The sequence below is a fragment of the Lepisosteus oculatus genome, chromosome 9, assembly GCF_040954835.1.
Source record: "Lepisosteus oculatus isolate fLepOcu1 chromosome 9, fLepOcu1.hap2, whole genome shotgun sequence".
In the NCBI taxonomy this organism is placed as follows: Eukaryota; Metazoa; Chordata; class Actinopteri; order Semionotiformes; family Lepisosteidae; genus Lepisosteus; species Lepisosteus oculatus.
Window position 1 is genome coordinate 43,212,160 of NC_090704.1, and position 9,573 is coordinate 43,221,732.

The 9,573-nt window shown below is 38.9% G+C and overlaps 1 protein-coding gene across 1 annotated transcript; it reads left to right on the forward strand.

The window, feature by feature from the left end:
- Positions 1-315: 315 nt before the first annotated feature.
- Positions 316-6,302, forward strand: tvp23b (trans-golgi network vesicle protein 23 homolog B (S. cerevisiae)). The gene is made up of 7 exons (XM_006635440.3): positions 316-573; positions 1,938-2,014; positions 2,379-2,523; positions 3,138-3,227; positions 3,811-3,930; positions 4,170-4,298; positions 4,594-6,302. The coding sequence occupies exons 1-7, from the start codon at positions 562-564 to the stop codon at positions 4,618-4,620; spliced, it is 600 nt and encodes a 199-aa protein (XP_006635503.2). The 5' UTR covers positions 316-561; the 3' UTR covers positions 4,621-6,302.
- The last annotated feature ends 3,271 nt before the right edge of the window (positions 6,303-9,573 follow it).

The window sequence follows — 9,573 nt, forward strand, 5'->3', positions numbered from 1 at the left end:
GCCTTTTGCATTAAGGTCAGCGCATGTGTGCTCGTTTACCACATAATTCTTTGTATTTAGTTTATGGCAATATTTCCCGAAACATGGCAGAATTTATTAATTGCTTTTAACAGCTCCCCTGCACATTGCTTTGACTGAGGGACGTATTTGCACAACAGATGAAAACATCATTCTTTCTAACTGAATTTACTAATAAAAATATGTCCCTGAGCACAGATTCACCCTCAGCTGAGTACGGAAGGCCAGGCGATAAGGTGGTAGTTAAGAGTCGTAGCGTTAGCGCAGGGCTGAAGACGAGAAAGGTAGCCACTACCAAGATGGCTGCCAAGAGCTGCTGCTGCTGCTGCTTATCCTGCGACATTGCGGGGTTGATGCAATATTCTTGTTGAATAAAATCATTATTATTTTTCCCAGTACTCATAATGATTTCATCCAGATTTTTCTCTAAATAGAATACCACTAAACGTTTTGTCCCCCCCCTCTTACAACATTGGGGTCCTTCAGGCGCACTGAAGGCCGTTTTGTTTGGGTACACGTTTTCAGGAAGTCCCGTGCATTAAAATGATGAGACAGGTATGTATGCGGGATCTATGGTTATGTCGATTGTTTTACATTTATGAGTAATATTTGTGTGGTTTATATGTGCTCTGATATCAAGAACGTCCTGCCGGTGTTCTGTGTTTTCTAGTTAGATGTGTAACTAACTTTAAAATCCTGTTGATGAGTTCGGTACGGCAACTCCTCTTGAAGTGCTTTTAGATCTTTTTTAAAATACTGTACCGAGAAATGGTATTGCTTTTATGGCATGATTTAAGGTGTATTATATTTGTCGTGGTTCCGAACGGTTCTAATAGTTTTTGTTTGCGTTACATTTTACTTTGAGCTCGGTGAGTTTAGAAAGTTTACACGTCGGGTATAAACTAAAACCTCCGACAGTGTTCTTTAAAAAATAGACTGTGAATTGTACATATTTCGTGTAAAATAGAATGAGTCTGCTTTGCCTTTAGGTGTAGTTCTGGTGTAAAAGCCAGAGAAGGTAAATGTTAGTGCAGCGTTTCCAACACAGCAGTTTTACACCACGAAAGTTTATTCGAGTTTTTAAAAACTCTGATCGGTAAATTAACATTTTCTACTGAGGAATTGACAGTACACTTGGAAGCTATGAGAGCTTGCTTAACGAATATACTAAAAATTAACGTATTAAACTGTTGTAGAAAATTCTTCATCAGAGGAGCAGGACACAGTCTTTTGCAGATTCAGTTTTACTGAGCTCAATGAGATCAACAACGCCCGCCGGGTCTGCCCCACATAACAGACAAACTGCAAGGGTTTTCCAGCTCTTATATACAGTCAGAGGAAAGTTTGTTTCACAATCTGAGTGCTTGTCCTGTTCTTTGATATGTAATTACTTCTTGTCTCGCTCTAGGTTCTGTCCTCTGATATGCAGCAGACATTGGTCTGGCTTATCCTGTTTGTGGGTGTTGTTCCTGTCGTTTATTATGTAGAGTTAAGCCACTGGGGCTACTAAAGCAAGTCAGCTTTATGGCATCTTAGTGTAACTTTTGTTTGAGGGTAAATTCACAGACCCCACCAACACCTCTCACTTTGTGCTTAAGTGGTGATTCTTTGATGCTGGATAAGTGAGATATATACATGTCCCACTTCAAAACTATACCATTAATGCATTGCGTTTCTGCAATTTTTATTTTCTTCGACCACGTGATACAGCATATTGCTACTGCTTAAGACAAGATATTCTTATTTTACTTCAGATTTCCCTGTCATGGTTGCTTTAATGACTTTTAAATCTGAACTAGCTCCGTACGGTACAGGTCCTCAACCAGACACAATTACCACCTCATTCGAACATGAATATGAAGGTGACGCTTCTGAGTCCTAAAGTTGTTTCTTTGTAAATGTTGGTTCTCTTCCGGCAGGACTCTAACGAGGATGATGTGGCCCTTTTTGATGCGGAGGATGAAGTTTCCAGAAAATCAAAGGTGGCAAAAATCAGGTAAGGGTTTATATACCATGGCATTCAAATACCGCCTCTCTGTGTTTTTGCAGGCCACTTTCATTTTTTTTAAAAAAGAACCCAACATTTTGGTGTATTATTTAAGTTTATGATATGCAAACCGCCTGTGAGCCAGGGGGACAGAATCTGAAGCCACATCTGGTGTTCTGACCTTTTGTACCTATTTAGGCTAACTCACCTGTGGTGCTGCTGAGTTCCTGAACCCCAGGTGAGCAGACAGAGGCTCTGTCTCAGCCAAGCACAAAGTGCCGGACTGTTATGGGCAGTTTCACCCCCCTTCGTAGCCCTTGGTTGCCCTGTGGAGTTCTGTGCCGTTGATTCTAGTGTTTGGCTTCGCTTGCAGGCATCCTCTGGCCTCGTTCTTCCACTTGTTTTTCCGTGTTGGTGCGATCCTGGTGTACCTGCTGTGTGAGATTCTGAGCAGCAGTTTCATTGCCTGTATGGTAACCATCATACTTCTCCTGTCTTGTGACTTCTGGACTGTCAAGGTGGGTACAGCTCCTATTTCTTTTTTAGTTTGACTATTTTTTTAAATGAAAAAGCTTTTGAACTTTCTATTCTGGACTTATTATCCTGGTTGTTTGACACTGGGGTGTTACTGTGTTGTGTTCCTTCTTACCATCACTTTATAAAGCAGGAGGTCCAAAAAATGTCATTTGAGTGCCTTGTAGAACATTAATGCTTTCCTTATCAAGCAAATATTGATTCATAAGACGGTAATATCATTTTAACATGCTTAACACCTGCTCCTGCTCAGATGACAATGGTCGCAGCTGACATTCTCTCCATCTTTTCTGCAATCTTGCATTCTGTCTTTGAACAGTGGAAAGATTGTTTGGAGGCAGGGATCTTATTATTGTGGTTTTAAACACATTACCAGCTAATAATCGGTTTTTAATCTTATGATACTGGATTGAGTTCTGACTGAGCAGTGTTGTTAAATATTGTTTTGTATCATGGTATTGTATTTTCATGTATGTTATATGTTATGAGCTCTTGTTGTGCCAGGCGAATTCTCTTTGACGCGATAAAGGTGCATTCAATTCACTTCAGACCCGTTGATGGGTCTCTTCAGTATCTTACAATGTCCGTGCTCTGTCAGAATATTACAGGAAGGCTGATGGTGGGGCTGCGGTGGTGGAATCAAGTGGACGATGATGGGAAGAGCCACTGGGTATTCGAGTCACGAAAGGTGTGTGGCTCCCGGCACCTTTAACAGCCCTGCTGTCTGCAGCTGCTGCTTAGCATTGAATTAACTGCTGCCCTCTAAGCAATATCGAAAGCATTTTAGCTTCATAGACGGCATGTTATTACAACCTGCCTTCAGTGCTTTAGAGTATAAGAAAGGTAACAACCGAGAAGAAGCCGTTTGGCCCATTTGCTGGTTAGGGGGTTACCAATACCAGGATCTCATCGAGCTGTTTCTTGAAGGGAGCCAGGGTATCGACTTCAGCAACATGGTTGCATAAAACATGCGCAAACATTTCAGCCATTCCCTAATGCTTTGAGTAAACTTTCCTTTTCAAGGGAAACGGAGCTCTGTAGGAAAACAAGTAAGACTGCACAAATTCCCTTTGTCGGCAGGAACAGGATGTGTAATGGAATGTAGACTTCCCGAAGTTCAGTAAATCCTGGCTTTCCTGATTTTGTTTGAACTGTCTTAAATGTCACGTGAAACCCTTTTTTTTTCCTTTTTTTGTCTTGGATCACTGTTTTTATTTTTCCTTTCTGCTGAAATGATGAATTTCATAGTTTTTCACCATTCCTCTGTTCAGGGCAAGAAACCTTCTTCAGATGCAGAGTCACGCATCTTCTGGCTGGCACTTATTGTCTGTCCCATCATCTGGGTCATCTTTGCTTTCAGCACACTCTTTTCATTCAAAATTAAATGGCTGGTGAGTTCATTTAATTATCATGATTGCTTTTAAAAGGCTTTTGACGAGTTCGGCAGTGTGATTAATCTTGAAGTGCTTTTAGATCTTTTTTTTAAAAAAATTGTAAAAATATTTTTTGTTTATGCTTTGATGAAGTGTTAGGTAAGTTATATCTAATATTCATTATGTTATGTGAATTATAAGAATTAATTCACATTGTAGTCAAGGTGTAACGTGCTGTCCTGCCTTTTGCTTTTCAGGCTGTAGTTATCATGGGGGTGGTTCTGCAGGGTGCCAACCTGTATGGTTATGTTAGGTGCAAAGTTGGAGGCAGAACGAACTTGAAGAGCATGGCTACAAATTACATCGGGCGTCAGTTTTTTCGACAGGTACGTTCTCTCTTTATCTACTTGTTGGTGCACCTAACAGTCCACACATGCTAGTCGTCTCTTTATTTCTCTGTTAGTAAATCTTTCTGCTTGTGTCAGCTTGACCTTTATCGTGATCTCATGTAGCCACTTTGGCTTGGTGCTGGAATCCGCGAGTGCCGATTTCTGTCTTGCGGCAGCTCACTTTCTCTGCCAGTACATGGTTAAAATTGAGATGGCCTTCTAGGCAGCAGGTTTAATTTAGACAAATAAGAAAAGCATTACTAGGAAATAACCTATGTTGTTTTCTTAACAGGCCATGACTAAAGAAGACGAATCCTAGAGGGACGATATCAGGAGATTATCCAGGTGTAACATCTGTAAAATGGCTACAGCTCTAGAAGAATGAACTTTGAAAGTTGACTGAAAGTTAATCTGTTAATCTAAACCTTGCAACATATTGTCGAAAGCCATTATTAATTTTCCATAGGTGACGCTAAATGTATGTCTTATTTTATAATGGCACAGCAATAACAGACATATCTGTATGAGAGATTCTGTGTGCTATTTTGTTTTCCAAAATTGTGCTTATGTTTTTGCAGCTGATACCATGTAATGGTGATGGGATTTTAGCATCACTCCTAGAGCAAGCAGAAGCTTTTAAAGTGTTGCTGCTCAGACCCTTACCTCTCTGTGTAAACACTGTGTTTAGCACATTTTGCAGTTGTCTGAAAGAGTTATTTGCTAACCCTTTAAGGTTGTTCCGCAGGAAGCTGAAAAGGTTAGGAAAAAAGTGTGACATCCATTGCTTGCCTGTGATAGTATAATCAATGTCTGAAACATTAAGGGCCCAATTCCCAGTTTTGTTTTTTTCCTTTTAGGAGGTTAGTGCCTTCACTTCTGCACACACATCCTGTTCATCAGTAAATTGCAATTGTACCCTTTGAGGAGACGCGGTAGAATGGTTTATAAGACAGAAGGTTGTATTGGCCTGCTTAATTGTTTAATTATGTCCTTCTCAAATTACCTAATAATGTGTAAATTATCATTTGGGAGGCTTGGACCACTTGGGACCCGGGTTTCTGGACAGCTTGAGTGGTAATCGTGGTTTTGTGGATCACATTTGATTAATTTTAAGACAGTGGAATGAGCGAACTGAAATCTGCTTCCAGGATTGCTCATGTGAGTGATGACTCCATGGAGTTAAAGGAGCTAACACAGTTCGCCTTGACCATCTGCTGCTAATGACAGAGGAGTATTTAAAAATGTATCGCATTAGTCTCCTGACTTTTTCCACATTTGATAATTTAAGAGAAACAGTATTGCATATATTTTTTTTTACATTGGAGGATAAAATTCTTTATTAAAAATAGGATAAGGATGACGATATGTAGGATGGGCTTTATAGTGGTTTTTGAAATGGCTTTGATTTTTTTTTCCAAGACGGAAAAGTGTATACTATCAGCTTTATAGGGGTAATTCTAAGCTTTTCCTTGTAAGAGTTTTCACCATTATGTTTCAGCAAGTTACATCAGTCCAATGGAGTATAATGAGGTAGAATAAGAATTTATACTGAACTGATTGAATGAAAATGAATAGTGTTGATAGTTCTAATTTTCCTCTCAATACATACGTCCTGGTACTGTTTCTGTTGTTAAGATGAACACCAGTCTTTTGTAAATGGCTTGAAAGTTAATCATGAATAGAGATTTCCTCCCAAAATTAGGGATTTCTTTGGTTTATTCACAGTAATTACAAATGATTGATATAAACCTTAAGGAGGGTTGTTTTGTTTTAGTTTTATTTATTTGATTGAAGGTTTTTACTGTTTCACAGGGGTTCTGTCTCTAAAGTGTTTTGCAGCTGCACTTGTAATTTTCTTTACAATATTTCAGACGCATTTAAGCAGTTGTATTCATTCTGTATTACAGATTGCTTACTGGGGGTAAAGACTTTGTAAAATTCTTTATATAGAGAAGTAAAGCATTTGTAAGTATTTATTTAAAATTAAAATTGTGCCGTACTCTTTTTTTCTTGTTTTAAACATCAGGTGCTAGTGTAATGGATTTATGCTATGATGTAGAATGGGGACGTTCCTACATGGTTCTCTCCACTGAATGGCTGTATTAATCCAAAGAACACATTTCACAACCTCATATGTGTTTAAGCTAACCATAATTTAAATAGTTTTATTTTCTCTGTGAGCTATTACATTTCATTTTGATTGACATGGACCTTTTTCAAAAGGTTGATACTGTAGATGGGCAGAGGTGGTTGTCCAAAAACGTTTGACTGTGTGGAGTTTTAAAGTTTTAATGTCAAACGCACTGATCATAATTATAGTGTATGTGCTGTCTGTACTTTTTGCAAGAACCAGGTTACAAGTGCACCCAGACTCCTGCTCGCCTTGGCGTTAGTGTTGCCATCTGTAGGATTCCTTTGCCAGATCTGCACAACTCCTGCCAGTTGAGGTCTTTCGGAATGACTACTGTAGCTCCTTGATCAATAACAAAGGATATAGTATTATATCCTTTATAGTATAGTATCAAGGACAGATGTACTTTGTGTTTAATTGCACAATTACACATTAATTTACTGGGACTTTTAATTTAGTGCAGGAATAGCCCCGATGTTCACTTACTGGCCACCAGATGGAGCCATTAAATAAGTTTTGACTAGTTGGACAGTGTTAAAAATTAAATGTTAAGTTCATATATCTTGAATCTTTATTTTCATTAATCTGTTACAGTTATAATGCATTAAATGCATTGTATACATCACATTGCATTTAATATACATCACTTTATAGGGTTTGTTTGCATGCAGAGCGTGAACTCCTTAATCTTTCAGTGAATTCACAATGTTTCTACTGTATATCGCATCTTGGACAATGGAAACATTTGGAAACCCCATATTGTTTGAGGTTTGACTGTCCTGTTATTATTTCACCACTAAGACAGCAGAGTAAAGCTATAATATTTAGTTGGGTTATTTATAAAAGTGAATTAGATTCTGTATCTCATAACTGCCTTCCCCTACTTGCGTGATTGCAAGTATTTCCCTGAAGTACTGTTTCTGTGACAATTTGTTCATAACCTGTAGTACACAGGTCACTAAAGATTTAAAGGACTAGGGGATAATGCAAAGAAGGTTAATCTAGAGGGGTAACTGCTACTTTAACTTTAACCCCTTAACCTTTAAAGGTGCTATATAAAATAAAGTTTATTATTATATTATAACTGTAAGGGGTTTTAATGATTTCTTTCCAGGTGGGTGCATTAGTGACTGTCTATTCTTAAGAGAGTCCAGAATTAGAATAAATATTTGCTATGGCGTCCTGTTCAATGTGTGTCCTGCCTTGTGCTTCCCAAGATAGGCTTTGGACCATCATAACTCTGAATTGGATAAGCAGTCATTTAAAGGGATGGGATGTGACTTTATATTCGCATGGTATAGAATTAGTAGCATGTGCTTATGAGAACTGTACATTATCTGTTTTTTTAAAGAATGTAGAAAATGCTATAGATCATAGATAATTGTATATGTTGACCTTCTATCTGTTGGCGTCATTAATGTAAAAATCAGGAAACCGCTCTTGCAGTAGTAGGATTGCTTTGGTGTGTTAGATTATAGCAAAACTTGTAAGTCTAGGATTTCGTGGATTTAGGGAGTCGCTTATGAAACGTTTGCTGTGGTAATACTTTAAGCACTGTGATTTGGTACGTGATTTCATATTCTTTCATAGCACAGTATAGTTCAGCTTTATAGCGGTAATTCTAAGCTTTTCCTTGTAAGAGTTAGAACTAGTGAAGAAAGTAGAAAACACAGGTAAACAGCATATTTAATATTTTGTCTGCAGGTAGTCAACAGAATACTTTGTATGCTTGGATTCACAGTTTGTACTATCTTTTTGAAGATCCTGGCTGCCATTTCAAGTCCTTCACTCTCCAGTTTTTCAACTGAGTTGAGCTTCCTTTTTCCATTTCCATTGAGACGAAACTCCCAGCTAGTTTGAGCATTCTTGCAAGTGGATCGTGAGAGAACCCCGCATGTGAAGTGGATGGAAATGTAGTAAGTGACTCAGTCTCGAGCCTTGGCCTCTCAGTGACTCATTCCCACACCCTGAATGGGAGAAGGAGGATTCCCTTTTGGAAAAGGCCAGGCCATTCCTCAAGAGGAAATTGTTTCCAAATTACATAAAGACATGGACAGAGACTCTTTGACTCTGGCTTGTCCTGTTATGAGAAAGCAATTTATCACACTTTTTTTCTCCCCCCCCCCATTGGAAAGGAAATGCCTAAAATGTTCACATAGTATGATATAACCCAGCCTTTTCGAGCCTCCACCCATGACCGAATTTCCTCCCTCTGTACGTTAAATGTCAGGAGTGGTCCGAGCTGTGACCAGAACGCTAAGTGGTCTCTTCAGTGTGTACAGCTGAGGAAGCTGAGGTGTAAACAGTGCAGACACTATGATTTATAGGAGCCCCGGAGCCCAGATGGTGTTGGGTGGGGTGGCTGTTTGAGAAGTGTAGAAATAATAGACTTTATTGGAGCAGGGTGGAGTTCCTCTAGTGCCCGCTGCACTGCCCACACTTAATTGTTACATCTGCCTTCATTTGACAAAGGCTGATGTAGCACAATAAGAGGAGAAGACTTATCCTTAAGTGCACTTATCTACGCAAGTTAGTCTGGATTTACATACAACCAGAGTTGTCAAGCTGATAATTTGAACATGTTTAAAGATCCCACATGAGCTGCACCTCATCTTTAGATCAGATCATCCAAGTTGAATATGTTTTAGCTTGGTGTGTTGTGACTCTCCCTAATGACTTTAAATAATTAAATAATAGTTGTAGTGAATAGATTCACAATGATTTATTTTACCAGTTTCAAGCATTTCAGTGCTGCAATGAAAACATCAACAGAGCTATAGCACTGCTGTACTCCTCCTAGGTTTATGTAAAATACTTTGAATTTAACTACTGTGAATTTGACCTTTAGCCAGTTTTATGTTTATTGAGGTTTGGGGATTCAATCTATTGCTAGATGCAAACCACTGCAATTGTAAGCAAACACTTGTCTGTTGCTATTTATTTTTTCCTTAGCTTATTTGTTTAAAGCATAGTGTCAAGAGCTGCTGTCAGTAAAAAAAAAAGCCACAGCAATGCTGTGTGAAAGTTTACTGTTACCAAATGCCTTGGGAGTGAGCCTGCAGACAGGGCAGAGAATGGGCCTTTCTCTCTTGAGCACTGACAAGTGCTTTGAGGATTCGTCCCAGGGACTTTGTGTGACTC

Coding starts and splice junctions, on each gene's coding strand:
- tvp23b (XM_006635440.3), top strand. Junction 2,524..3,137: donor GTGACTTCTGGACTGTCAAG/GTGGGTACAGCT, acceptor GTGCTCTGTCAG/AATATTACAGGAAGGCTGAT. Junction 3,228..3,810: donor GGGTATTCGAGTCACGAAAG/GTGTGTGGCTCC, acceptor TCCTCTGTTCAG/GGCAAGAAACCTTCTTCAGA.